We start from the raw sequence: 27,959 nt of genomic DNA, 5'->3' as shown, positions 1-27,959 counted from the left end.
TGCTCATGTTAATAGCATCATGAGCAGCACAACAACACTGACTATCAAGAGGAGCTATGGCCCTGGCTCTTAGGAGAACTAACCTGGGAGGATTTCTAATACTTGGATTTTTGTGGGATTGCAGTGTTGGGGAAGGGAAGGAGAGGTCAGTGATAACGTGCGTCACTCTTGGGAGGTGGTGGCTGCTTTCTGCTCAGCTGGCTTACTGGCGCTTGATTTTTTTTTTTTAACAGAAGCTGAAGGACATCAATGACATCCTGAAGTCTGTCTTCCTCATCTTCCCCCACTTCTGCCTGGGCCGGGGACTCATTGACATGGTGAAAAACCAGGCTATGGCTGATGCTCTAGAGAGATTTGGTAAGTGAAATTGTGTATCACAGAGACAATGGCCTGAAAGGAGCAGAGAAATCTAGAATTTGCTCCAGATGAGCTCCTCTAACTTGAGGAACTGAAAGTGCACAATTTGCAGCACAGACCTTGTCAAACACGGCAAGTCATCACAGCCTTCCACTTTAAGTTTTTAAGAGAACTGATAGATCAAAAAAATTGTGTTAAGAGCATTAAATAAAAATGCATAAAGACAATTATATGGAGATCATTAGACCTAGTGTAAGGACTGGCTGAGGTTCTGGAAAGCTGGATTTTTTTTTTTTCCTGGCATGAAGATGCTAGGCATGAGTCACAGTCTTTCTATGCTTCACTAACCTTTTGTAAAGGTGGGATAGCTCTTTGGCAGATGGAATTCTCTGGGCCTGAGTCCCAGTATTCCTACAGTAAAAAATGTGCATGCAGACACAGCTGGCTCCTTGTGTGGTCTGGCTGTCCCAGTGCCCAATTTGGTGAGCTCTGCTGGAAGAAATGCTGGCCTGATCCCCTTGCTCTGGAAGAGTGATTATGCTTTTAATCTCATTTTGGCAGGAGAGAATCGTTTTGTGTCCCCTCTGTCATGGGACCTGGTGGGAAGAAACCTCTTTGCCATGGCAGTAGAGGGTGTTGTGTTTTTTCTCATCACGGTGCTCATCCAGTACAGGTTCTTCATCAAACCCAGGTAGGTGGTCCTCTCTATTGCACTGCTACAGGCAAGTGATGTTTTCATTGGTGTCACCTATGAAATGGGGAGAATATTACTTGTGAAGGCCCTGTCATTTTCTGCTAAGATTTTATCATGTTGCTTTCTTCAGGCCTGTCTATGCCAAGCTGCCTCCTGTGAATGATGAAGATGAGGATGTAACCAGAGAGAGGCAGAGGATAATTAGTGGAGGAGGACAGAGTGACATTTTGGAAATCAAGGAGCTAACCAAGGTGACAGAACTTCTGAATTCATACTCTTTGACACAAAAACTATGCAGTTCACTGTGCCTTATCAAAGGAATTTAATGGGTCAAAACTGGATCAAGTTGGGAGTATTGAATATGTACAGCTCTAATTAGAATTATTAGACATTGTCCTTCTCATTCTTTTTCTTATGGCTTCAGATTTACAGAATGAAGAGAAAGCCAGCAGTTGATAGGATCTGTGTTGGAATCCCCCCTGGAGAGGTAAGCTTATTTGTTAAATGCATTGTTTTGCTATTACTGCAGTATTTAGGAGCCACAAGACAGCATGTAAGATCAAAACCAGATGAATGTTCAAATTGCACCAGAGGAGAGTAGAAGCTGAAGTAGTTTCTGTTTCTGTATGTCTTCCTTTGAGGAAGGTACTTAACTCTCAGTGTCTGGTACCAGAAGCCAAACTCCAGTATGCAAGCTTTGGCACAAATGAACTGTGGTGACCATGTATCAAGGTGACACCACAGTTTGTTCATCTTCATAGCCTAAAGATTTACACTTAAAATAAAAGCCTAGAAGTTCTTGGGCTTTTTCTGAAAATGGACTTAAGAGTCCCTCTAGCTGTCCTGAGGGTCAAGTTTGCTTCTTCCCATCTTGTCAATGCTGAAAATGATGCAGCTGGATCTTGTTCTCAAATAACACTGTGCTCATTTATATCCCCAGTGCTTTGGACTCCTAGGAGTAAATGGTGCTGGCAAGTCATCTACTTTTAAGATGCTAACTGGTGATACAGATGTGACGGGAGGAGAAGCTTTCCTCAAAGGAAACAGGTGAAAGACAGTGCATCTTTTCTCTGCTTTCTCCTCCAGTTTTAACAGAATTTTTTCCACATCAAAACTCTCTTCTTTTCCTGTTGACAACTCCTGGCATCTGTTTCAGTCCTGGTAAAGTATGTCAGTGGCTTAAGAAAGTTGTTTTAGTCTGGTAGTCATTGTATAACAGCTTTTGCACATTTAAATGAAATTTTTTTTAAAAAAAGGAGGTGAAAAAGGAGAGAGATAAAAAGTAGTTTGATCAAGACGGACTTCTAGGATCCTGTATTTTTGTTAGTTCAGTGAATCCAGAAACACTGTTTCACACTGTTTTAACACCTAAAATAGCATATGAGCATGAAATCCTAACAAAGGCTTTTTTCTTTTACAGTATCTTGTCCAACATCCAAGAAGTCCATCAGAACATGGGGTACTGCCCACAGTTCGATGCTGTTAATGAACTGCTGACAGGGCGAGAGCACTTGGAGTTCTTTGCACTCCTGAGAGGTGTTCCAGAGAAAGAAGTCTGCAAGGTAAACAAGACACCACGGGACTCACCCCAGTGACCAACCTGCAAATTCTTGCTTGCATGCACCCTTCCTGCAACTCATGTAATGCCATGATGTGAAGATACCGTCTGGTAAAATCTGCCCCCCTTTCCTTCAGGGCAGCCCAAGGTTTTTTCAGTGTTGCCTGGAATAATGTACTAAATGGAAGGGCAGATAATTTGAGTCTGTTCTCATAGTGAATGCTCTTCTCCAGTGAATAACTTACTTCCCTTAAGAATTTAAGGTCTGTGGAGCTGCAGATCATGCAGAACTTCACTTGCTGTCAAGTGTTAATTCTTTAAAGTCCCCAGAAGCAAACACTCTACAGCTTTGCACAAGCCTTGTGCTGAGTTTTAAAAGCTTTCTAGTTGATCATGGTGCATCATTCAAGTGCTGCTATTTCAGCATTCAGACATGAGGTTACAGTAACAGTCTTTATGCATTTGATGATAGCTGCTAGTACCATGCAGCACCCTTCTCAGTTCTGTTTCCTGGAATTAACAGTTTTTACTGTATGAGACCTGAGTGTTCTAGGTAGATAATATCTAGGGTATGTCCAAGTAGCTTGAATCCTTCTGTGATGGTGAACATGAGTGGAAACTGCAATCTCCCTCTAAGATTACTGCTAAGTTCTTCCATGTGATGTTCTCACCAGCTCCATGTAAAAAGGGACCCAGGTCTGGGTGTGGTTTGAGTAGTAGCTGAATCTCTTTCCCATAACACACTTCAGTCTGCAGGACAACAATTCCTGCCTGTTGGCACCATTAGGGACACTAGTGAACAGCAAGCCAGATTCCATCCATCCAAAGGGCTAGGATGCACCACTGTGTCAGTGCTGTGGTCAGCAGTGTCCCTGTCCCTGCTGTAAGCCTGCAGTAGTAGGAAAGCTCGCTGAAGCTGGTGCTGCTAAGGGCACTAGGTTGTTGGCTAATGTGGCTGAGCTGATGCTGAACTCATGCCCACTGGCTGATAAGCTGCAGCCATTTGATTTTTCAGGCCTCCTGGGGACAGGAGTTACATGTATCCTGATCCAAAGGTGCCCAGGTGTTTCAAAACCTGTATCCATGCCACATGACACCCTCAGATGAATGGCCCTTCTGAATCTAATTTTGAAGCCAAAGCTTGTAAGAAGAATCTTTGTATGGATGTTAAGCTTGATTGAAGGTGGTGGTGTGCTGTCTCTCACAGGTTGGTGAGTGGGCAATTCGAAAACTGGGCCTTGTGAAATACGGAGAGAAATACGCTGGGAATTACAGTGGAGGGAACAGACGCAAGCTTTCCACAGCCATTGCCCTCATTGGAGGGCCACCTGTGGTGTTCCTGGTGAGTCTGCAACCTTTGCTCATCAACATTTCTCTTGAAAAACATGTTGAAATGAGGAATGATTAAAAATCCAATGCATAAATTACTTTCTCATTTTAGAGAATGAATCAAACTTGCTTATTTTCAATGTTTCCATAATCAGGATTGGACCCATCATTTCAAAGATGATGTATTGTCAGCAGAATGTAGCAGTGTAATCTGGTTTTTGTATCCATTTTGCAGGATGAGCCTACAACAGGGATGGATCCCAAAGCACGTCGCTTCTTGTGGAACTGTGCTCTGAGTGTAATCAAGGAGGGGAGATCAGTGGTGCTCACATCTCACAGGTAAGTAGCAGCCCACTTGTGTCATACCTTGGCTTTTACATCTGCCAGGGCAGGATGCTAGGCTCAGCCTTTCTGCTCTGCCCTTCAATGCTGCTTGCAGTACTAATGGAGTTATTTCTGCCTGCAGCATGGAAGAATGTGAAGCCCTGTGCACTCGAATGGCGATAATGGTCAATGGGCGATTCAGGTGTCTCGGCAGTGTCCAGCACCTAAAGAATAGGTAGGTGTTTTATTTTCACTTACACCACAGAATCAGCATTTTTAGGGAGGTAGTTAGGCTTAGTTTGTCATGCAGGATTTTTATTGCTATTCTGACTATCAGAAATGCTGCTGGATTTTTAGCCTCACTTGTATTTCAGAAGCACTTAACTTTTGTACTGACATTTTTGTTCACAGGTTTGGAGACGGTTACACCATAGTGGTGAGAATTGCAGGGGCAAACCCAGACTTAAAACCTGTTGAGGAGTTCTTTGGGCATGCCTTCCCTGGAAGTGTCCTGAAGGAAAAACATCGGAATATGCTGCAGTACCAACTTCCCTCTTCACCATCCTCCCTGGCCAAAATATTCAGTATTCTCTCCCAGAACAAGAAGAGACTCCACATAGAAGACTACTCCGTTTCTCAGACCACACTTGACCAAGTAAGTTTTTCGTAGCCTGGATGCCAAAATTTCTTTTGCAGAGGTAGGAGTACATCCACCAATTTAATTGACCTATCTTACAAGGGCATTTAAACAGAGTACTGAATCCCAGGACTATTTCAGGATGTCCGGTGCTTAAAATGCCATGAATTAATGAAATACTATGGTGGTGTGTGATGTGGCCTTTTTTTCTTGTAGGTTTTTGTAAATTTTGCTAAGGACCAAAGTGATGACGACCATACTAAGGACCTGTCATTGCACAAAAACCAGACTGTGGTAGACATTGCAATCCTTAACTCCTTCCTGCAAGATGAGAAGGTAAAAGAAAGTTGTGTGTGAGCCAATTTCGTCAAAGAAATGATGAGCAGAATGCAAACTTCCTTTTCCTGGGATAGTATGCTCCCAAAGAAGCTAGAGGAAAAGCAACTGGACACTCTACTGATAACCATTCAATGCAATGCAATTCAATGCAATGAAAACAATTCCTTTACAGGGGCAGTGCCTCATGGAGTCGTCTTGTACTGTTCTCCAGTGAAAGACTTGAACTTAGCTCATTACAGTGTAACTCTGAAGCTGTGGTAAAGCACCCACGAGATGCTGTGGGCTTTGAACCATACTGTATCTTGTACTGTACAGTATGTTTTTATTAGGGTTGCTAAAATAATTCATTCAGGAATCATGGCCAGTGGTTATCTACAGATATTTAGGACATGCATGTTTTAGTCTTTAGAACATTCATGTCAGGAGTGGGAATGTGCTGGTGCTATATCCATTGCTGGCAATGAATGCACCAAAACAGTCAGTGGCAAGCAAGGTCACCACCAATGTTGTAGCCCTAAGTTATGAGAACCTACCTGACCAGCTGGCTTTCTCTAGGCTGGTGTAGGTCAATGGTGGCAAAGCTGAGGCCACAAAGCAGTACTGTGCAGGTGGGATGGCAAGAGACAGGCCATCATAACCACATATCTTCATCAGCAAGTGGTGATACACAGAACTGTGAACCCTCCAAATGCATGATTGTCCCACCAGCATCACAATCAACAACATACTCTGACTAGGTGTTCGTGCAGTTAAGTACTTTTCTGCTCCTCTGAGGTACTGTCACAGCTCCATGAACATCTAGTTGGAAGAAGTGGGTGAGAAGCAGACATAGGGTTTGGACCACAGCAGCAAACAGTAGTTGTACAAGCTGCTAATGCCAAGAGCAAATTCTAAATCATGAGCTGTCACTCAGATTTGTAATATCTGCTCTTTAACCCCTGCTTTGCACCAGAAAGGTACCCATCATCTGGAATTACTGCTTAGCACAAGCATGTTGCTGTTTCTGGCTTTGCCAGATAAAACTAGAAACGAGATGTAGATTTTTTTTTTTTTTTAACAGTATTATTTATGACTTTAAATAGGTAGGTAGCATAATTAGGGATTGAAAATGCTTTCCGCTGATCTTTGTAGCCACGGTATTTCTTTCATTATGCCTGTAATGCTATGCTCTCTTTCTATCCATATGGTGGATAGCTGCATTCATGATCTGACCATGTTCCAGATTCTAGCAATCAGCTGCTATCTGCAAATAACTGCAAGTTGTTCACCTAAAATTCTCCTGTTTGGAAACTGGTATAATATTAATGTGTAAGTTTCTGCTTCTGTTGTGCAGTGTAGTTTCAGTCATTAGGTGATCCCTAACTGGAGAATACACCCTTACTATACATGTGACAAACAACTGTTTCATTAAAAATCCCCTTGAAAAACAAAAGAGTTCAAGATAAATAGTGCTACAGTTCATCAGTGAATTTTTCAAGTTTTACGAAGCCAGACTAATATTAGAGGGGAAATTATATAGTAACAACAACCAATTATTGTTCACATTGTACAACGGTCATGGGAGAGAATACTTTTAGGGCCCCTCTGTGTTGCTTTTACATTTGAAAATTGGTTCAGTAATGTGGTTTGAACACAAGTGCAGTTCCTGAGCTGTTCCAATATGCCTCTGCCTTAAATACCCACAGAGGTTCTGCACGGGTTTTGATGCTACTCCATGAAGCAATCATGGACCATTTTCTTCTGTGAATAACCATAGCAGCCCAGCAAATACTGAAAAGGCTGGCATGAGCCTGAAGAAGATTGATTACATATTTCCGAGTATACTTGGTAACACTGACCAACTCAACATTTTTAAAACATAGTTAAAACAAGTTCCTTGTCCCTCTGTGTTCTGCCTTGAGAGTAAGAGCTTAGTATAGGCTCTGCTGAAGTGCCTTTTTCATACCTTTTTTTTTTTTTAATCTGTATAATTCATTGCTAAGGGGATTGAGAAACGGAGTGTAAAGGGGATTGGTATACCTCACTTAAAACATGCTTTGTTATTACCTTTATGACATCGTCACTCTATGGGGATGAGTTACAGGGTGATGAATACACCAGACTTCCAGATGCAGAAACAGCAGAGCTACAGCCATGACTACTCCAGAACAGTCTGCAAGTATGTTGCAGTATCATTGAAACAAGTAGCATGTACTGGAGGCTTGCCACTGCTAAAAGTCACTATTACAAATTAGCATTACATCACTGAAGTGAAGGGCTAACGTTTTGCACTGTGCCAAACTAGTGCATGTAGAGCTAGAACGAGTTCTAGGAGGATTCAGATTTGGTCCTGAAAGGGTTTGCTCTTGGTAACTGCTCCTTTAAATTATTAATGTGTCAGGAAATAACATAGTAATACACTTTCCTTAGCCCACCAAAAAGAATATTGATTTCTGTTGCCCCATGACTGTCATGCTTACAGGGTCTGCTACCTGTGACAAAATGTTGCAGTAGATGTAGATATTAACCAAACTGCCTCACAGCTCTGATCTGCATTGTTTGTACTGAACAGACAGCATAATGCAACACTGGCATGAAGATTTGTCATGGAATACGTTCAGACAGCCACTAATTTTTACTCGTTCAAGTATGTGTTGGGGAAAAATCACTCTAGAGTCATACACATTATATGAACCACTCTTGATAATGAAACTACACTGAGGTGTTAACTTATTTTGAACTTCAGTACTATTGACATGTTGCATCCCTCTTTGTAGTATATTTGTATTTCAGTAAGGAGTTGTTGTACTTTCCCCATGGTTAAACAACCACTTTTGTGCTTATCTTTCCCTCCTGAATTATAGTTGGTCCTTCGTTCCAAGCACTTTATGCTATCTGTAATGGGATCTATTTTTGCACTGGAATATCTGTTAACTTTGCAAAAATCTAGAGAGATTTCACAACTGAAATTTCTAAGTTAAATCCTTAAATGGACATTTTCATTAAAAACAACAAAAAAAGTATATATATTTGTATTTGCTAATATCTGTTATGTGAAGTATTAAAAGGCACTCTAATTGCCTTGTATTAAGTAAAAAATAAAGCTGTTATAGCACCATTGGTCTTCACAAGTGTAATTTTTGCATTTTGTACTTCAAGGAGTACTGCTAGAAACTTTTGTTTTGCCTGGTTTTATTTTGTTATTAACTTTGCATGAGATTTCAGTAGCTCTAAAAACTAGTATGGAGTAGATACACTATTTTCAGGTAAATGAGGAGATGCAAGTTATAAAGGTAAGTGCTATATTAAACTTCTAAAGTTAGTAAGTAAAAAGGTCTCTAGCAAGTGATTGGTTAACTGTCAAATCCAACTGCAAAGCATAACAAACTTCTCTTGATGTTTAAATCCCAACTCAAGTACCTGCCTCTGAATTTTTATTACAAAGATGAGAATTGCTGATTGTTCCTCCTTGCTAAAAACACCCTATACACTCAGTTGATTCTGAACAGCAGTTTATAAATGAAAGCACAATAGCAGTGTGATTGCTCAAGGATAAATGGATACTAAAATGTTGTCTGCTACTGCCTGTAGTATCACCATCAACCAAGTTCCAATATCCAACCAATTCCTGAAGTTACAATCATCGGGAAAATTGTTCCTGAGATAAGAAGCCAATTAAAATTTCACAGAATCACAGAATATACTGAGTTGGAAGGGACCCTGAAGAATCATCAGGTCCCACTCCTGGCCTGCACAACATCATCCCCAAGAACCACACCACGAGAGAGCACTGTCCAAATACTTCTTGAACTCTGTCAGGCTTGGTGCTGTGACCACTTCTGTGGAGAGTCTGTTCCATTGCCCAGCCACGCTCTGGGTAAAAAAACCTTCTTCTAACACCCAACCTAAACCTCCCCTGACACAACTTCAGGCCATTCCCCAAGGTCTTGTCATTGGGCACCAGAGAGACAAGATCAGTGTCTGCCCCTTCTCTTTCCCTCACAAGGAAGTTGTAACTGTGATGAGGTCTCCTCTCAGTCTCCTCCAGGCTGAACAAACCAAGAGATCTCAGACACTCCTCATTCGGCTTCCCCTCAGGATTTTTCACCATCTTTGTTGACCCTCTCTAATGGCTTAATACCATTTTTACATTGTAATGATGCCTTAGGATTTTAGCTTTCATATTTTTCATATATTTGTAATCCTGAAATTCTTTAGTCTATAACTCTAAACTCCATATAGAGTGTTAGCTCCTGTTTTCCCATTTTGGTCAGACAAAACAATTCCTCTCCAGGCCTAGGAATAAAGGACACCTTACTGTCTCAGGCCCCAAGCAAAGTAAACAAAAGTGAGTTGAGGGGAGCAAACTCAGGGTAAATTACTTCATTACCTGGAGCTGCAATTGGAAGATTAACCCCTAAACTTACAAAAATATGGAAGCCTGTGACCTGTTGTCCATTTTGGGTGTAGCCCCTGGCAAGGGGGTTCATCTGCCTGAAGGCCCTTCAATTGATATAACTGCTTTTTATTCCCCTTAATTTTGTCTGGCCTCTGTTTTTAGGTAGTCCCAAAAGGCATCACCGGCACCCAATTCTGCCTCCAGCAGAGCAGAGTAGGACAATCCCCTCCCTTGCCTGGCTGGTGATGCTGTGCCTGATGCACCCCACGACAGGGTTGGCCCTCCTGGCTGCCAGGGCACTGCTGTATCATGATCAATTTTCCATCACCCAGGACCCCCCAGAGCCCATTCCTGCTGCTTTCCAACATCTTGTTCCCCAGTCTGTCTACACCCAGGGTTGCCATACCCCGAGTGCAGAAACTGGCACTTCCCAAGCCTTGTTGAACTTCATGTGAACTTTGATGATTGCCCAGCCCTCTTAATTTCCTGGGTTTTCTGTTTTGATCTGGTGTCCATCTGGCACCAAGGATAAACAACACTTCTAACATCTTGAATGTTCTTTACACTCAATGCTGGTGTTGAGAAAAATAGTTTTAATTTTAAAAAAACAAAACCAAAAAAACCCTAGTGAAACAATTCTTGCAGTCAAATGAAAAAAAGTCTTTTTAATTCTCTCTCTCCATTTTTCAGCCCATGTTTTTGTTAGTATAAAAAACAATCTTCCTTTGAAAGAACTCTTTTAAGGCAATGTTCTGAACAATAAACTGGTTCATCAGCTCTTTTTACCTTATAAGGGTCTCTGAAGTACTGTTTATTTCACCCTGAGAATGCTAAACATGGGTTTGTTGGAGGAAGCAGTGGATGAAGGCATGGATACAGCAGCTGGGACTTGTTACACTTCCTTAACTACAGCAGCCACATCCCACGCAGCCACCTTGGGCACAAGCATAATGGCCTAGCTCTTATTTTAGTGCTTTCTGTGAGATCCTAATGCACTTTAAAGAAGCAATAATCATTGTGCAGTTTGCCTAAAGATACTTTTTTGAGTACTCAATTGCTCATTGCAGATCCATGATTAACATGCAGAGAAGCCTCCCAAGTGCTCTGTAATTTATAGTCAATACCTGTAAATTGCAGAAGAGGGTGCTCTGTACCACTGTAAACGAAACAGAAATTTGACTTCCCAGCCCAGGAGCCCTCTGCCCTACTGCTATTCACTTTAGCTTACTGGTTCTAAAGCAATTTGCTGCTGACTAAAAGACAAGACTTGCAAAATGAATACTGTACTTGGAGAATGGGCTTTATCATTTCATAGTTTAAGAAGAGTAAGAGCTTGAGCCATAAACTCCAAAAATTAATGCTTTATACTCATTTATTTAGCTTTTAACAGTCTGACAAAAAGTATTTCAAAGAATGCCAGCACATGTCAATCAGTTGAGTCTGATGACACAATTGAACAAGGGCTAATCAGCTTTAGCACCCTAAACAAATACTAGAATACCCATGGCAAAATTTGTGAGGATAACTCACAATTTTGAGGCAGTGTTTAATGAACAAGAAATGAAAAGGCTGAAATGAACCATAACAAATTATTAAGTAAAAAGTCTCATGGCAGAGCTCATTAGGATACACTACCTAACCAGCCCCACTGTTGTATTTAAGTGCAATTCCAGCAACACTGATGTTGGACATTGCTCAGAATTAATATAAACTTCCCAGTGAGAAGTCTGATTAAAACAAATGGGTAAAATATTTGTGGGAGTTTCCTTCTTTGAGGGCTTATCAGATTCTATACTGCATTGGTATGTGACTCTGAACATGATATAAAGTGTTAGCAAGTTTAGTTAGACAACTGAGAACCAAGGACACAGTCACAGCTTCAGGCCCAAAAAGCGCAAACAACAGTGGATTGAGGAAAGCAAACTGGGAGAATGGAACTTCATAACCTGAAGCTGTATTTGGATAATTAACCCCTGTATGTAAATGGACCAAAACTTATAAAAGTGTGAAAACTCGTGACACGCCATGTCTTGGGTAGAGCCTCAGCTGGGCTCTTGTACTGCCCAAGTCATATCCCTTGAAAGCCTTTTAATAAATATCTACTTTATTCCTTTAACGCTGTCTAGCCTCTGTTCCAGGTAGCCTCTCTAGGCATCATTTTAAATTGTGTGGAATAACTTAGATGAGATAATTATAAGAGGCATCAAACTATGTTATAAAAATGATACCATCCCTGGCTGGAATGCTGGACAAGGGCACTTCACTTATTCAGTTTGATAAGTAAACTAGCTATGAAAAATTATGAAGAACTTAGGGATAAAATAGAAGATTGGTGAGGCATGGTTTGTGTCATGATATGGCTAAGTTCGTTGTCCTGGAGATGTAGGAATATCATCATAAACTTCTTGTTTAACAACTGGGATCAAGAGTGCTGATTTACATTGCTAGTTTGCATCTATTTTTTTGCCAACAGAAGAACAACTCAGGTCATGAGGGTATGGGAATCCATGTCACTTGCTGACAGCACTTCCATCTTCTGCCATCAGTTGCATCCTTTAGAAGAAAGCTACTTCAGTGGTGAGCATTGAAGGGGAATCAGAAGTACATTTTGCTGGGACTCCAAGAATCTGACACTGTTACGCACTAAAATAAAATGCATGTTTAAGTAAGACAGTATTGCAGTGAAAGTAATATTTTTCTCAGCATGCATGCAGGTAACACAAGTGAGTTCTCTAGATTCATCATGTCTTACCAGCTGCTACAACTCTGGCATCTTCATGGGCACTGTGTCTTCCTGCTGCCCGGTCATCTGCGCTCTCGTTCCACCATAACACATGGACTGAGAAAGTACAAATAAAGTCAGCTGAGCATTACTATGCTGCAATACAGCACGTACTCCAAGTCCTAGCAATCTGCCTTCATCTGTTACATGCCTTGCAGTTATCAGAAACAATTCTCCAGGCATGCCAGTGGTGGGATGATGTTTTACTCAGTATTGCATGGTTTGACTTTAACATCAGATCTGACAGTCTTTTAAGATTGTGGCAACTGGCTTAAGCCTATAACCCAACACACAAAGCTGGGTTCAACAACTGTTTACAGGACTTTGATGATCCACACCAACACTTTCAGCAAGCTGGCCAATTCTGATCCAGGACAGGTCTTGTCTCTCTGCCTCTGCCCCTTCCCATGCCAAAGTCTGTATCAGAAATTGATGAGTACCTGTGTTAAGTAATCCATATTCTGTGTGGAAAACACCAATCAACCTAGTATATCCTGTGTTGATGTGAGCATTCATTGCAGCTCGAAATGCTTCACCCCACAATGCTGGCCCACCAGGCTTCATCTGGAAAGTAACCCATTCATATACACCTAGAAGAAAAAGCAAACACTACCACAAGGAAGGAAATACAAACTGATATACCAGATCTTGAACTGTGTCTCATGGCCACAAGTGTATTTGCTGTAAGATCAGCATAACACTTCCCTGTCATTTGGGGACAGCAGGAAACTTCCTTCATGCACAAGAACTCACAGCTTCCAGAGGCTCACAAGAGCAGAGGTTCACTAACTGCAGTTAAAGTAAAGCTAAATGTAAATCTAAGTACCAGGGCCCTGAAGAACAGGCGGCTTCACACAAAGCCCAACTTTGCAATTTGCAATGTTGCATGGAAACTTCAGGACATTCAGACTACTCTGCAGGTATCACAAACGCTCATACTTGTTTGAGGGATCTAGGTGGCTGCTTGAGCAATGCCAGGTGTCTTTTCTAAGACTGGTGATGTTTTCTGGCATTGAAGTGGTTTATGACATTACAAACTCCTTTGACTCCTGGCACTTGGTCACAGTAAAATCTGACAGCATAACCAACACAGCAGGAATAGTTTAGCACCTCTGCTGTGCCAAGCAATCTCTCTTATTGGTAGAGAAATGGCATAACTTGACAAAAAAACTCCAATCCCACTGAAAGTTATTTGTCTTCTTTCTGGTCAGGTAGTTACTTCAGATCACAATTGTTGACACAGTAATAGAAAGCCAGACACTTGAGTCTGGTGTCACTCTCCAGCAATGGGCTGGAGATAAAGTGCAACAGTGTTTGAAGTAATCTCTCCAGATATTAGAGAAAACTAGACTGCTTTCAAATTCAACAGCAGCAGCATAAAATTCCAAATCCTGGGGAAATAAACAACAAAGATTCCTCTATCTATACATGTGCTGTGGGCTGAAGCAAGGTCTGTTCCCTGTCTCTTCATGCAAGAAAGCCTGCCAGTGTTCATAAACTGGGGAACTGTAAATATTATTAAGATCAAATTTGCTACAGAGAGAAGTAAAATACATAGGAACACGATTTCTACACCTAACCTATGATTGTTACAGAAAGAGACATAAGGAAGAACTGCAGAACTACAGTCTCACCTCTGTGCCTGGCAAGGTCAAGGAGCAGATCCTTATATTTGACTTCTATGTATCTTTAAAAAAGTAGGGAATCTTTTAAACTTTATGTGAAAGAAGCAGTAGCATCAAAGAAAATTGATAAGAGGAAAATCTCTGTGAAAGAGAGCAATGATTATCCAAGAAATGTCCTCTCACTGATGGAAAGACAAGGAAGTCCAGGATGACTGCTCTGACCACTATTATGGCATTGTCATGTTGCACGTTCATTTAACAAGTCACAATTCTGGTCATTAACAGCCTTAATGATCACCACTCTAGTCAGTTATTGACATATGTTAGTGTAAAATCCTTCTGAAAACCTCTGCCCCTCATCTGTGTTATGTCACCCTTTCCACATGGGTGCATGTACACACATTTGTTACATAAAGGGTCATAAAACTATGCAATATCTGGTTTAAACTTTAAGCCATTTTTTGTTAGTGTCGGTAACTTTAATCAGCAAAAGAAAAGATAAGCTCACCCCCTTCCTTTGGAGGCTTCCCAAGTTGACACCAGGGCACCAGATAAGCAACCTCATTGTGCTGCTTCTCTACCAAGGGGAGAATTGCAGAGATTAATTTTCCCTGCCATTCTTTGTCATTTGCTAGTGCATGCCGTACTGCTGTTCTGTGGGCAAAATTATCTGTAAGAAAGGAAGAAAAAAACCCATGAAAAATGCATATGATATCACATCAGGCTCAATCAAAGTGTATAATCACAAGAAGACAAACTACAGTTATCTAATTTTGAAACTGGTATTTTGAGACATCACATTAGCTCAAAGCAGATGTGGTAAGTTTCCTTTAAATTGTGCAAAACTACCTTTAAAATCTGCTTTAGCTCCCAAATTAAAATGGATTCAAGTCAAAGGAAATTTTCCAAGAAAGTTTACAAAATAGTTAAAGTAAGTTAAGCAATTTTACTGTTAAAAATATTTACATATAGCAGCTGCAGACTACTGGATGGGGCAACAGTTACCAAGGATAAGATCTGAAGAAAGCACAGTGGATATGGAAATGAAGTGGAAATAAAAATCAGGAGAAGTAATAGCCTACCAAGAAAAAAATTAATAAATGTGGTTTGGCTTATATAAAGTGACATTAAAAGTGTAGAATTAATGCTTGTGCGTTTGTAATGTTTGTGTGTAGTTACACAAAAAGATCTTAAATGCCCAAAAGCTAAACCTTTTCTTCCTTTTCTTTTCCTTAATGGGAAACAAATCCACTTAATTAAGAGTGTGTATATATTTTGGCTACAGAGGCATCCTAAGCAATACATTTATGCAGATAGCTCCCAGTATTACAAAAGAAAAATCCAGCATCTGAGAATAGCAAGAACCTTGAGAAATATCAGTATCTTGGGACTAAGAGATAAATATAACAATTATGTAAGCAGGGGTCAAATTAATCAAGGAGGAAGGATTTTGTGGAGTTTGTTCATTTCTCAAATCATAGTTTGGTCTCAAGGTGGGGGGAGGAACCACCAAATTTGACATGTAAAACACTCTTAGGAAACAAAAGGTATAGGTTTTCCCTCAGTTTTGCATTTTAAAGGTTTCCCACTTTTTTTTTTTTTTTTTTTTAATTTGGCGATAGTAACAGTAGCCAAGACTAAAAAGTTCTGAGAAGCAAGTGAACCCAAAATATTGACAAACGAATGGCACTCTCTTGAAGGAAAAGAAAGACATGGCTGCCCAGGTCATGAAAAATGTCCTTTTTTGCCTCGGTCTCCTGGCAAGTGCTCCAGCCAGACCATGCAAGTGACAGAAGGCAAAGGCAGGGACTGCGAGAATGAAGAACCATCTGCTGTAGGAAAAGTTCATGTCTGAGACCATCTAAGGGACGTGAAGGTGCACAGATCAACGGGATTCAGTGAGATACATCCATGGGTACTGAGGAAACTGTCAGAGGAAGTGGATAAGCCACAATTCGTTGTATTTGAGAAGTTATGGCATGCCATTTTCAAAATGGAACTTTCAGTAAGGAAGAACTGCAGAACTACAGCTTGGTCAGTCTCACCTCTGTGCCTGGCAAGATCAAGGAGCAGATCCTTATGGAAACAATGCCAAGGCTCATAGAAGACCATGAGATGATTGGTGACAGCCAACACTGCTTTCCTAAGGGGCAAATTGTGCCTGACTAATTTGGTGGCCTTCTGTGATGGGGTTACAGCTTTGGTGGATGAGGGAAGAATGGCTAACATCAGAGGAGGTCACAAAGATCATCCAAGTGCTCAAGCACCTCCCCTGTGAAGACAGGCTGGAAGAGTTTGGGCTATTCAGCCTGGAGAAGGCTCCAGGAAGAACTTACAGCAGCATTCCAGCACCTAAAGGGAGCCTATAAGAGACTTGGAAAGGCACTTTTCACAAGGGCATGTAGTGATAGGACAAGAGGGAATAGGTTTAAACTGACAGAGCATAGATTTAGAATCACAGGATTGGAAGGGACCTCTAAAGCATCACCTAGTTTCCACCCCCTGGCCATGTGCAGGGACACCTGCCACTAGACCATGTTGTTTAGAGCTCCATCCAGCCTGGCCTTAATACCTTCTGGGATGGAGCAAGATTTAGATTAGATTAAATGAAGAAATTCTTCACTCTAAGAATGCTGAGCCACAGGAGCAGATTGCTTAGAGAAGTTGTGGACGCCCAATCCCTGGAAATGTTAAAGGCCAGGCTGGATATGGCCTTGAGCAACGTTTGAGAGGAATCAAACAATTCTTGGAGTCTATGATTCCGTGATTCATCCCTCCAAAACAAAAGGGGTGATCCTTTAATCTAACTGTACTTTGATTGCACTGGACTTCAACGAGCATACTGTCTCAACATGCAGATAGACCTGGACTGCAGCAGGTGTACAAGGGGAATTATGCCAGTGTTCCTTCCCACCCGTCTGTAACCCAAGTATCACTTCCCTTTGGCTCCACTAAAAGCACAACCAACACACCCAGTTTTTAGCATAATCGCAGCGTTTTTTGGTTCACCTACACCTTCCATGTCAGCACCAACTCTAACAACATAAAAAGTTGATCATACTGCAAAAATTGTAGCACTAGCAAAGTTAAAGCTGTAACAAAAACACTCTGCAAGCTTTAGAAGTCAGACCTGGTGGAGTGGCTTCCTATCTCAGTAAAGGTCCACTGCTGAAAGGAGTTTAAGCATGCGAACTGCCTGCTCACTTTTTTATGGGAGTGATTGGTACTCTGAGCTAAAATACTAGAACAATTATGCATGCATATAAACACACACAGATTGCATATGTGTGCATATTTCCTTTTTTCTGTTCATTTTGAAAGTTTCAAGACATTTGTGGAACTGACCCTAAAATAAAAATATTTACCATGAATGAAACACTCTGACACAGTTCCTCTATCATACCTGTTTTGAACAGAGACTGCTGTTCAGAAACATCAAAAATTTCTCATCCCAACACATCAAAGTTGTCCTGACAAGCTGTGAAGTGTTCTTGTCACTAATCAGTACAGGAGCAATGTTTTGGGGGCACCTCCTCACGGTAAGAGCAACAAATAAAAGCCAGGTAAGCATTCCCCTCACCTTCTTGCCTAGGAGGCAGGGGACATACAGAGAGCGGAGCAGCGCAAAGGGATGCTGACCGTACCGTACTTCCAAATGTGAAACACCTTGTTCATGGCTCCCAGCTCCGAGTACCAGAATCCTACCAGCTCCGAGTGAGCTGTGCGGATGTGCAAGTACTTGTCGATCATTCCCAAAAACTCCTTCATCTTCGCTGGCTTAATATCATAGGTGCGAATTTCGTAGAAAACGCCATTATCTTGTCTGGGCCCTGTAGCAAGGCATACCTGAAACAAAATAATAAGAAAAAAAAGTAAAAATTACTTTCAAGCCAGAAAGTTGTATTCTTTAATTAATGCAATACTACAGAAGAATCTGTTGCTACACATTGGAGAGTGGTACTTACTTCATGATGTCCACTACAAAGAAAGTACCTTTTGACATTTTTCTTTGGAAGTAGTTCCAATATCCGTTATTTGCTGCCACTCCTTTTGGCAATGCAACACACTGCATCTTTTATTTGATGCACTCAACCGTTTAATTATTAGCTCATAACAGGATTTTCCTTTTCTCAGTTTCTTCCTCAGCAGCAAGATGTATTTGGCTAAACATGTTATTCAAAAGCAAGGCTGCTGAGACGCCACCAAGCAACACCAACATCTGCCTGTGTTGTGCTTACTCAACCAACTTATGCTACTCCATCGTGTTTTCTACCTACAATCTAACACTAGTATTAGCTAATTAAATATTATTGGCAAATCAAAGAAAAATATACCAACACTTAGGAAAGAGTGATTCATTCCAACACAAGATTGCTTAAGTCCACATCCTACCCCTTTGCTGACTGCTTCCCAAGGGCTGATCATGAACAGTTCTTCTGATCATATTAGATAAAACACTTTGGGAGTCCCAGACTAAGTGTACTTTTGCAACTGCCTCAATAACCTGGCACATGCTACTCATCTCTCAAATAAAACATGAAAAATTAAGGCCAAAACACAGCTTTAGCCCATGTTTACACAGAGGCAGCTACAGGATGGATTTTGAACATGTCCTATTTCACAAGAATCTGCAGGCATGAGCACCATGCAACTCAAGCCACAGAACAGAATTGTTTTTGTTTAGAAATTACTTTAAGATCATCCTATTCACTGTGAATCCAGATGTGCCATGTCCACCACCACTAAACCATATCCTCAAGTGACACATTTATCCATTTTTTGAACACTTCCAGGGATGGTAACTCCATCACTCCCCTGAGAAGACTGCTTCAGTTCTTTACAACCTTTCCAGTAAATATTTTTTTCCTAATATCCAATTTAAACCTCCACTGGTTTAGACAACTTGAGGCCACTTCATCTGTCAGTTTTTACCTCGGAGAAGAGCCTGACCCCCAACTGGCTGCACTTCCAAGTCATTGAATACAGAAGGTGAAAACCAAAGGCTTTGCTCCTCAATGGCCCTTTGCAGTTTGACCCATCTAGTAGTGACTGCTGCTTAGGCAGATACTGGGACGCTGCAGGACCACTTCTGCTCCAGAGAAGGGCAATAGAGCTGGTGAAGGGTCTGGACTACAAGTCTTATGAGGAGGAGCTGAGGAAATCAGGGGTGTTTAGCGTGGAGGAAATAGGTTCAGGGAGGACCTTACTACTCTCCATAATTGCCTGAAAGAAGGGTGCGGGTCGGCCTTTTCTTGCAGGCCGAAGACAGTGACAGGGTAAGGGGTAATAGTCTCAAGCTGCAGCAGGAAAGGTTCAGCTCGGACATCAGGAAGAAATTCTTTACTGAAAGGGCGATGGAACATTTGCCCAGGGCCGTGGTAGAGTCGCCGTCCCTCCCTCCAGGTGTTTAAGGAAAGGCTGGACGTGACACTTGGCGCCACGGTCTCGTTCACGGGGTGGTGCCGTTCGAGCCGGGGTTGGATTCGCTGATCTCAGTATTCTTTGCCAACCTAATCGATCCCGTGACCCGGGGATAGATCCCAAAGGACCCCACACGACTGTGGGCAGGGCCCGGGGCTCGGCGCGCCCGTCCCCGCACGCAGGCTCAAGACAGACGCTGTCGCGACAGCGACAGGCCCCGCCAGGAGGGTACCGCCCCCACACGCCCCGCGCCCCCGCCGCTACCTGCGGGCCGGAGCGCGGCAGGGCCAGGCGGGCGGCGGCGGCGAGCGGGCGGCGGAGCAGCGCCAGCGGCAGCATGGCGACCACGGCCCGGCCACGGACACAGACACAGACAGACAGACAGACAGACAGACAGACACACAGACACCGCCCCGCCGCCGGCCCCCGCACGGGGGCGGTACGGGGGAGGAGCAGGGGAGGAGCAGGGGCGGCACGGGGGCGACGCGGGGCAGGAGCAGGGGCGGTACGGGGGAGCTGCGGGGGAGGAGCAGGGGCGGCACGGGGGCGGTGCGGGGGAGGAGCAGGGGCGGCACGGGGGCGCTGCGGGGGAGGAGCAGGGGCGGCACGGGGGCGCTGCGGGGGAGGAGCAGGGGCGGTACGGGGGCGACGCGGGGGAGGAGCAGGGGAGGAGCAGGGGCGGCACGGGGGCGCTGCGGGGGAGGAGCAGGGGCGGTACGGGGGCGACGCGGGGGCGGTGCGGGGGAGGAGCAGGGGCCGCACGGGGGCGGTGCGGGGGAGGAGCAGGGGCCGCACGGGGGCGGTGCGGGGGAGGAGCAGGGGCGGCACGGGGGCGGTGCGGGGGAGGAGCAGGGGCGGCACGGGGGCGGTGCGGGGGTGGAGCAGGGGCGGCACGGGGGCGGTGCGGGGGAGGAGCAGGGGCCGCACGGGGGCGGTGAACTGCCCTCCCTCCCGCTAGGGCCGCCTCTGCAGCCCGGCCCTCCGCCTGCGTACCGAGCCGCCCGTCGTAGTTTAAAGCTCAGATGATAGTGGAGCAGGCCGCCGCTCGGCTTTTCCCCGCCCCTCCTTTTCTTGTCTCCTCACATTGGTGTGATGCGGAGGAGAATCGAATTAAAACTTGAATGTTGGCGTAAGAAGAGTTTTAATAATTGAAGCAACAACAACAACAAGCGCAACAATGCAGTTCCTCACCATCCACTGAGTGGGCCAGACCCCCCTTCCCAAAACCAGATCATCCGGTTTACCCTTCCAGGTAACTCCTCCAGTTCAGATACCGGGCACGGCGTTCTGTGTGTGGGACATCCCTTTGGTCAGCTCGGGTCACCTGTCCCGGACATGTTCCCTCACACTTCCATCTGCGTACCGCCTCCCTGGCAGAGTGTGAGACAAGGGGAAAATAGTCTTTGACTTAGGATAACCACAACTTGGCAAAATACCAAACCATCAGTGTGTTATCAACAGCATTCTTATTCCAAATTCAAACCACAGCTACTGAGAAGAAATTAACTCTACCTTAGCTGTAACTAGGGGCAACAACTGAGAATTGCTTATTTAAGTTACCTGGCATCGGTGCCTGAAATGTGGTATCTGCCTCTGTCCAGGCACTGAATACAATAAAAAGTATCCTAACTGTTTGAGGAGACGTGGGACCTTGTTCCTCACAGGCTGCTCTGGGGCAAATCACTCAGAAAAATCACTCACACTCCAGGATCAAACTTCGAATCACACTGATCCTCCTCTGCAGAATCAAACTTCACATTGTGCAGATACAAATCCTTCATCAGCAGTTCTCCTCCACAAGAAAGTTCCATGGCACTCTTCTGTAGTGTTCTTTTGGGTGAAACCAGAGGTGCCAGCTGTGCACAGCTCTAGGAACTCTTACACCATTACAGCTCTGGGCCTACCTGCATATTTCTTGCAACCACACAGTTACCAAGGGATGAGATTTTTGTGATGGTTGAGGCTTTGCAGGGTCAAATATTAACTAAGATGAATATAAAGATAACGTTTCTTCTGGTATCAGCACAATCTAGAGTTTTACTTTGGGGGACAAATCACTCCTAGCAAAGCATACTTCTTTATTTAAGGCTACCTAAATTTACAAGGCATCTTTTATGATTCCTCCTAATAGGGGCAGCACATTCCTTCCTCTACACCAAATAATTGATTCTGAGGTCTTTGCATGGAATAAATGTGGTAAGAGCAATTATGAATGCATACCTATGGAGCCTTCATGCTTTTTCTCACAATAAACAAATTTTCATTTTGTTAAAGACAAATTCAGGCAGAAAGACTTTCGAAATTAAAATAAGATAGAAAAGGTTGTTTTAACATTACAAGAGTATTGTGCAAAGAATGAAGCATCTACATTGTATATAAGTTATATGTTAGTTTACAAGTAGTTACATTTGTTATAGATTTTTTGCAATATGGCACGAAATAAGTCTCAGACTTATTTCAACAGAATCACATAATCACAATATGACATGAAGTGTGATTACTGATGCAGTTGATGCCAGTTTAAAATCAGTTTAACGTGGAATTTTTTTTTCACTTATGAACAAACTGTGTTTCAGCTGAAGGCAAAGAATGAGATGTCAAATTACAAAATATTTAAACTTCTAAATTGTTTATCTCATTGTATGGTTGAAGTAATGCTCTTCATAATCATGTTGTAGTGGAATATTCCTTCACATTTCTAAAATATTTTATTTCTATTGCTTGAACTGTGTTTATTATTTTTCTGTGTTTGTTTTCTCATCAGTAAATTCACACAAGCCGGGATTTGAAGTGAGTAGTGATGAAAAGTAGGTTTTGTTCTTGCTAACCTGAAAAGTCAAGAAGAAGCTTATTTATTTTTGTGTAGTCAGGGAATACAAAAGCAATCATGATTTTCATAATTGAGCATAATGGTTCAAAACAGCACAGGGTTGAAATGTACAAAACTGTGATGGAATTCAATGAAGACCTGAAATGATTCCCTGAAACAAGTCAACGAACGATTTTGCACAGCAATTAAATTTGAGAAAATTGCAGTCAAGGAAATGACTAAGATAAAATTTGTTGAGAAGACTGTTCTTTCAGTTCTGAGATTTGCCTGGAATTTGGGTTCACTATCCTTCCTGGTATTTTCTCATTCATATTCTTCTAGAAGTCCATCGGTGTCTCTGTCTTTCTGTGTGGATGTGGCAGAGACAGTGGCGAAGAGAGAGAATTGTAACTCCAACTCCTGTCAGCTGCTCCAAAGGCTGTCTACCAATACACAGGATGGTGAACGGGAGCTGTGCTTCCCAGACAGCTGGCTCTGAACATCTGGGAATGACACTATTGATCTTGTGCAAGAACTCATACTGGATAGTGTCCTGTTTTTGATGGGACGCTTATAGTTTGGTACTCCATTCAAGAATCATGTGCTATGTTCAATTTATGTATCTGTGACTGAGAGAGCTGCCCAAGTGCAAGAGGTTTATTAAAAAGTGGATGAAACCTTTTCAAGCATTCTCATTTTCCCAGGGAGCAGGAAACACTTTAAATCTCATCTGTATGTGTCTTGAGAATGTGGGCAAGGTCTGGATAGGGGTTATTCTCCATGTGAGATAATAGTAATGGAAATAAAGTACCAAAAAGTTCAGTGCTTTCAAAAGCAGCCTAAACTTCCTTTGTGATGTTTGCTTAAACAAAAAGTAGCTCAGAAATTTGGAAAAGGAGAAATCACAATACATATTCCTTAGGTAGGGGGATGTTCCCATTTGCTTCTAGCAAATCACAGCTTCCAGTTTGCTATTGCATGAACGATAAAATAATGGCATTTCCTTGTATTTCTCCATAAATCTTTCAGCTTGAATTCCTTTCTCAGAAAAGCAGTTTTTAAAATTACAGGAGGTATTATGCATCGTGCCTCTTCTTTCAGTAGCAGTAGGGTTTTCATTCCATAGTGCTATTTGTGGGCTTAAGAAGGGTGTGCAACACGCTTGTTTGTTCGACACGGGCTTTTGTCTGTTAGGTTTTCACAAATCTCTCATACTGAGTGCTTCCCTTTCTCTCTCTCAATCTGTTGCTGTGTGAGCAAGCAACAAGTGGTTTCCTGCTATGCACACAAGGCAGCATTCCTGAATGTAAGGCAGCCTCTTGGTATGTTCCCAGTAGGCCAGAACATGTAAATATCCTCTGGTTTCCATTCTCTCAGCCATTCCATATGAAAATCTGGACAACAGCTTAGCAAACTTGGTATTTTCTTCCCTGTTTTTCCTAGTCAGTATGCATTCCTCATCTCATTAAAAGAATCTGTCTTGTTTATAAATATTTATTGTGTAGAACTGATTAGAATGCCTTAAAGTGCCAATGTAATCTTTGTGTTTAACAGGGGTAAAAGTCACATTAGTGTTCTTTGTACCTAGGGCCTGGGGAGATGGTTGAACACAGAAAAATTTGGTTCCATGTTTTTGCTTTGCTGGAGAAGACAGCAGGACAACAATGTAGCACTTTGCCTCTCTGACAAGCAGGTCTGTGTTTTTCCGTCTGGATTTATCATCTCCACACCCAAATATGCAGTAAGGTTTGACACATTCCCGGACCACACCAGTATGGAGCCCATCAGTTCATTTGGCCTGGCGGAGAGACTGTCTTCCAGAGCTGCACAGCTGGAATAAAAAGGGCAGAGCAGGTGCATATGGCTATATGGAAGGGAATTAGGGAACTGCTTCATACTGCTTGGGTGTTTTTTAAACACTTAAGTCTGATGTTTGTCATCATGACACTTTGTGTCAATGCTTACATAAAATTATGGAGGAGATAACTTCTACTGTATCAAAATGCTCTGCTTGTCTTTCAAGTCACTGAAGAGCAAACCTGGTATCAGGCCGCTATGTCTATTTGAGTTAAGCTCAAAAGAAAACATTTATATATGTTCTCTGTTCTTTTTTTAGGAGGCTTGTTTCTTGCACACTTCATTAATGGATTTTGCCTTTCTTTTTATTTCCTGGGAAATCTATAAAAGTTAAATGATTCCAGAAAAAGGACATGTTAAAGACAACACACACACACACTGAAATCCTCTATTTGTTTTTGTGCGAATGGTTTTATTCAAAACTTCTGAATTGTATATATTTTAAAAGCTCTTCCCTGCAACAGGCCAAAAATATTACAATATTTAAAAATAGTATTAATTGTTTATGCTTATTATTTGACCACTCTAATTGCAGTTGTTCCTTTCAGAATATCTACTTCAGCTTTGCAAATGATGTTTTTAAAAGCTGAAAGTGAAATATTCCCTTTAGTAAATCCATTTTTAGTTAATTGGGAAAAAAACAAATTCTCTGCTTGCATGTCTTCACAGATGGGGTGACATAAGGTAGCTTCTCACACTGTAGATATTTAAAGCACGATGCAGTTGAGACCTGGGAGGCCTTTGCTACAAAGAGCACTGAAAGGATTCAACATGAGACAGAGGCTTACACGAGGAAGACCTAGCTGGGTTGACTTTTTACTTCACAGGTTCTAACTAGCTCAATTAACATTTTCCCTATTAAAATTAAGACCTTAAATGATGCTGATAAATCACCCAGATCCCATCTTCTTATTAAAACTCTCTACAGGCTTCTCTTGTTTGTTTCTCCTTTATGTGTATGACAAGCTTTCTTCTGGAAGCAGAGTGAGATTTTTCTCTAGGATTTAGCCAAAATTGCACTTGTATTCTTGTCTCAAATGCAGTGCCGACATACATGCTGAGACAAGGTATTTCTGTTTCTTTATTCTAGTTTGTGCAAAGTATGAGCTAGGTGATGATCCCCAAAAGACTTGCTCCCTGATCATCAAAATTTTACACCAGCTGTACATTTTAACAAATGAATCACAGTTCACTGTCTACAAGTTGCACGGTTCTCATATTAATTAGTATTATACCTTCTACTGGTTAGCAAGTTGTTACAATAATTAGTTCACATATGCAGATTTCTTTTCTCTTGAGTCGGCAGGTTTCTTTAGTTGGTGGGCTGTGAGTCAGTGGTCCCTGTCTCTCTCTGCCAGAATTACTTTTTACTCAGTTAGAGCCAGTCTCAGCACAGTTGCTGTGTTTGCTTTATTAGTTTCTTCCTTATCTTAGAAGTTGTGCCAAAAGTCCTTGTGGCACGTAAATTCTGCTTTGTTTTTGTCCACTATCAGCAGTGCATCCTTCTCCCCAAGCTTTCTTAACTTCCCACTAGCTCTGAAATTACTGAAGCATGTTAAGTTTTAAACCTTAACAGGGCAGTTCTACCAACAAGTAACTTGTCTTTCTACACTAGCCATCATTCTGAACCCATGTTTTCTTGAAGAGAAGTGTAAAATGGGAGCTAAATATTGTTTTATGTCAGGCTATAACATCTCTTGTATGAAAGCAGGTAAAGCCAGGTAACACAGATCATTATTTCAGGGCCATCCCACCATTGCTTGGTCCTGTGTTTTCTGTCTTCTACACAGCGACCTGGTCATATTTAACTTGGAGAACTCCTGAGTGGTTTCACCTGAGAAACAATATTGTATCTTCTAACCTCCTAATCTTTATGAGGCTTTATGCCATAGAGGAATCAGATGCCTTGCCTCTCATTTTTATAAAGGAAGAGAGAGTCCAGTGTAAGGCAGCTGACTGGAGAAGGCACCTTCTTACCTTGCAGGGTCATGCCAGGCCTAGCCCATAGGTGAAGACACAGTCCTGAGCAGGCATAACAAGTGTGTGTGGGGAGGATGTGACTGACCCTTGCATTGCCCCAACTCTAAGGACAGCACTGCTCATTTACTGTGGGACTCATCAAGCTGGGTGGAGATCCACCAATGCTGGCACATAGACAGCATCTCATTTCTAGGTTCTGTTCTTTATCTCTTATTTATTCTGTTCTTTATCTCTTTATCTGTGACCCACTGTAATACCAGTAATACTACTTATGACACTGACCCATGCAGCCTGCAGCAAAAGTCCCAATGCCTGTGTTAAAGAAGTTCCGTGATGGCTGCACTTGGCCTCCTTAGGGCTAGAGGCAGCAAGCCATATTGGTCTTTCGTTGTGAGCAAGCTCCTCTGTCTTAATTCAGCTCCTGAGTTTGGGCTAAAGTCCTGGAAGAGTTTTTTAAAAAGTAAAAGCCAAAAATAGTAAGTGAGATTTCTAAGCAAGGCTTAATAACTCCAGAAGCTCACCTCTTCTAATTATTGATGCATTGCTTAGATAAACATCTCTTTCTTGTAGAAAAACAGCCTTGTCCCACTTGCCTGGAAAAGTTATTCCTTCTTCCACTCTCTGTAAATAACCTCTTTCAAAGCTTCCTTTGCCTGAAGTTGCATTGAAATGAGCACTGATAATAGGAGTCTGTTTCTGCCTTGGTTGCTCTTCCCTCAAGCTTTAAAAAACTTGCTTTTCTTGGTATTGCAAGATGAGAGGTTCCCTGCTATATGTGTCCTGCCAAGATTCAGGAGGCACTACTAATCTTTAGAGTAACGAGCTGTTGGTTGGTGCTAATCATACAGGGCAAATTTGCAACAGCACCTCAATGTATATCCAGCATGGTGCCAGCCTTGTCTCTGTCCGTCTGATCTGAATGCTTGTGCCATAGGTAGAGCTGAAGGCTGAACTACTTAATCTACCTGTGAGTGAGCTATGGTTAACGCAGTTTAAACATGCTGAGCTGGGTGTAGCTCAGTTAAATAACACAATGTGCTAAGAGGATGAAGACTAGGAGCAGAATAGACAAGTTCTACCACCATCCTCCTCAAAGAAGTCCCTAGAGTGGTACTAAGCAGAGGAGCTGTGAGATTAAACCTCAGCACTCCTGCTATCTCACAAGAGTGGCTGTAGTGAAATGAGTGGATGTGCAATGTGAAAAATGTTTGCAAGTGGGCTTGACTCACCTGGGGATTGTTAATTTACACCAGCAAATTACCCCCTTTTACAAAAAATACTGGTTTCTTTTTGCTTGCTTACATTTACTTATGTGGGACATATTTTTTCAATAAAGAGTTAAATGAAGTTGGTGTTTTTACTATGCCCACACTGTTTCAGAAAATGCTCTGAAATACTGCTCTCTGTGAAGAGAATGTTCTTAGAATTTAGTGTATTAAATCCAAAACAAATCAATTCTGTTTTAGATGAGGAAACTTGTTTGAAGCGTTGATACAGTCTCTCAGCTAGCACAACTAAGGGAAGGTAATTTTATGGAAGGTTCCAGTCTGGGGAAAAAGTCTCATCAGTAAGTGTTTTTAGTGATTCCATGTAGATCTCTCCTACAGTGAAACAAGAATAAAAACAACAGCCTACACTGGAAAGGAGCCTGCTACTTGTAATCAACTTGTAGGAAGAAATACACCTGTTATAGGCAGAATCCTCCCAGTAGGCTTGGATGGCTTGATATTGAGAAACTTATGGGTCAGAGCAACGTTAGGAAAATTGGTTTAATCATTTACTTGGACAGCTTCAGATATCAATACTTACCCAGGGAGTTCCTGGTATTATGAAGTCCTGGACTTCCCCATGTTTACTTGGAAGCTACTG

General features: G+C 42.2%; 2 protein-coding genes across 4 annotated transcripts in view; one reads left to right on the top strand and one right to left on the bottom strand.

The window, feature by feature from the left end:
* Positions 1–8,335, top strand: part of ABCA1 (ATP binding cassette subfamily A member 1) — a 90,997-nt gene extending 82,662 nt beyond the window's left edge. For all 3 annotated transcript variants that reach the window (XM_056514650.1, XM_056514651.1, XM_056514649.1), the window contains exons 40-50: positions 234–357; positions 919–1,048; positions 1,182–1,302; positions 1,476–1,538; positions 1,992–2,098; positions 2,472–2,613; positions 3,817–3,951; positions 4,174–4,277; positions 4,405–4,497; positions 4,674–4,917; positions 5,116–8,335. In XM_056514650.1, coding sequence (XP_056370625.1) covers positions 234–357; positions 919–1,048; positions 1,182–1,302; positions 1,476–1,538; positions 1,992–2,098; positions 2,472–2,613; positions 3,817–3,951; positions 4,174–4,277; positions 4,405–4,497; positions 4,674–4,917; positions 5,116–5,256 — 1,404 coding nt within the window. In that variant the 3' untranslated portion in view covers positions 5,257–8,335. The remainder of the gene's footprint in view (positions 1–233; positions 358–918; positions 1,049–1,181; positions 1,303–1,475; positions 1,539–1,991; positions 2,099–2,471; positions 2,614–3,816; positions 3,952–4,173; positions 4,278–4,404; positions 4,498–4,673; positions 4,918–5,115) is intronic.
* Positions 8,336–10,970: 2,635 nt separating this feature from the next.
* On the bottom strand, positions 10,971–19,956 carry NIPSNAP3A (nipsnap homolog 3A). Its single transcript, XM_056514660.1, has 6 exons — positions 19,709–19,956; positions 17,668–17,869; positions 14,532–14,693; positions 12,839–12,988; positions 12,369–12,455; positions 10,971–12,259 (listed from the first exon to the last, which is right to left on the bottom strand). Exons 1-6 carry the CDS (start codon positions 19,781–19,783, stop codon positions 12,183–12,185), a joined length of 753 nt encoding a protein of 250 aa, XP_056370635.1. The 5' UTR covers positions 19,784–19,956; the 3' UTR covers positions 10,971–12,182.
* Positions 19,957–27,959: the final 8,003 nt, after the last annotated feature.

The sequence above is a fragment of the Oenanthe melanoleuca genome, chromosome Z, assembly GCF_029582105.1.
Source record: "Oenanthe melanoleuca isolate GR-GAL-2019-014 chromosome Z, OMel1.0, whole genome shotgun sequence".
NCBI lineage: Eukaryota > Metazoa > Chordata > Aves > Passeriformes > Muscicapidae > Oenanthe > Oenanthe melanoleuca.
This window is presented reverse-complemented; position numbering and strand designations above follow the sequence as displayed.

What these genes read in the sequence shown, in the direction of transcription:
- NIPSNAP3A (XM_056514660.1), bottom strand. Translation starts at nt 19,783, where the DNA reads ATGCTGCCGCTGGCGCTGCTCCGCCGCCCGCTCGCCGCCGCCGCCCGC. An exon ending in TGCCGCGCTCCGGCCCGCAG is followed by an intron (nt 17,870 to 19,708) that starts GTAGCGGCGGGG and finishes ATTTTGTTTCAG; the next exon opens with GTATGCCTTGCTACAGGGCC. An exon ending in GAAGCCTCCAAAGGAAGGGG is followed by an intron (nt 12,989 to 14,531) that starts GTGAGCTTATCT and finishes TTTTTCTTCTAG; the next exon opens with GTGTATATGAATGGGTTACT.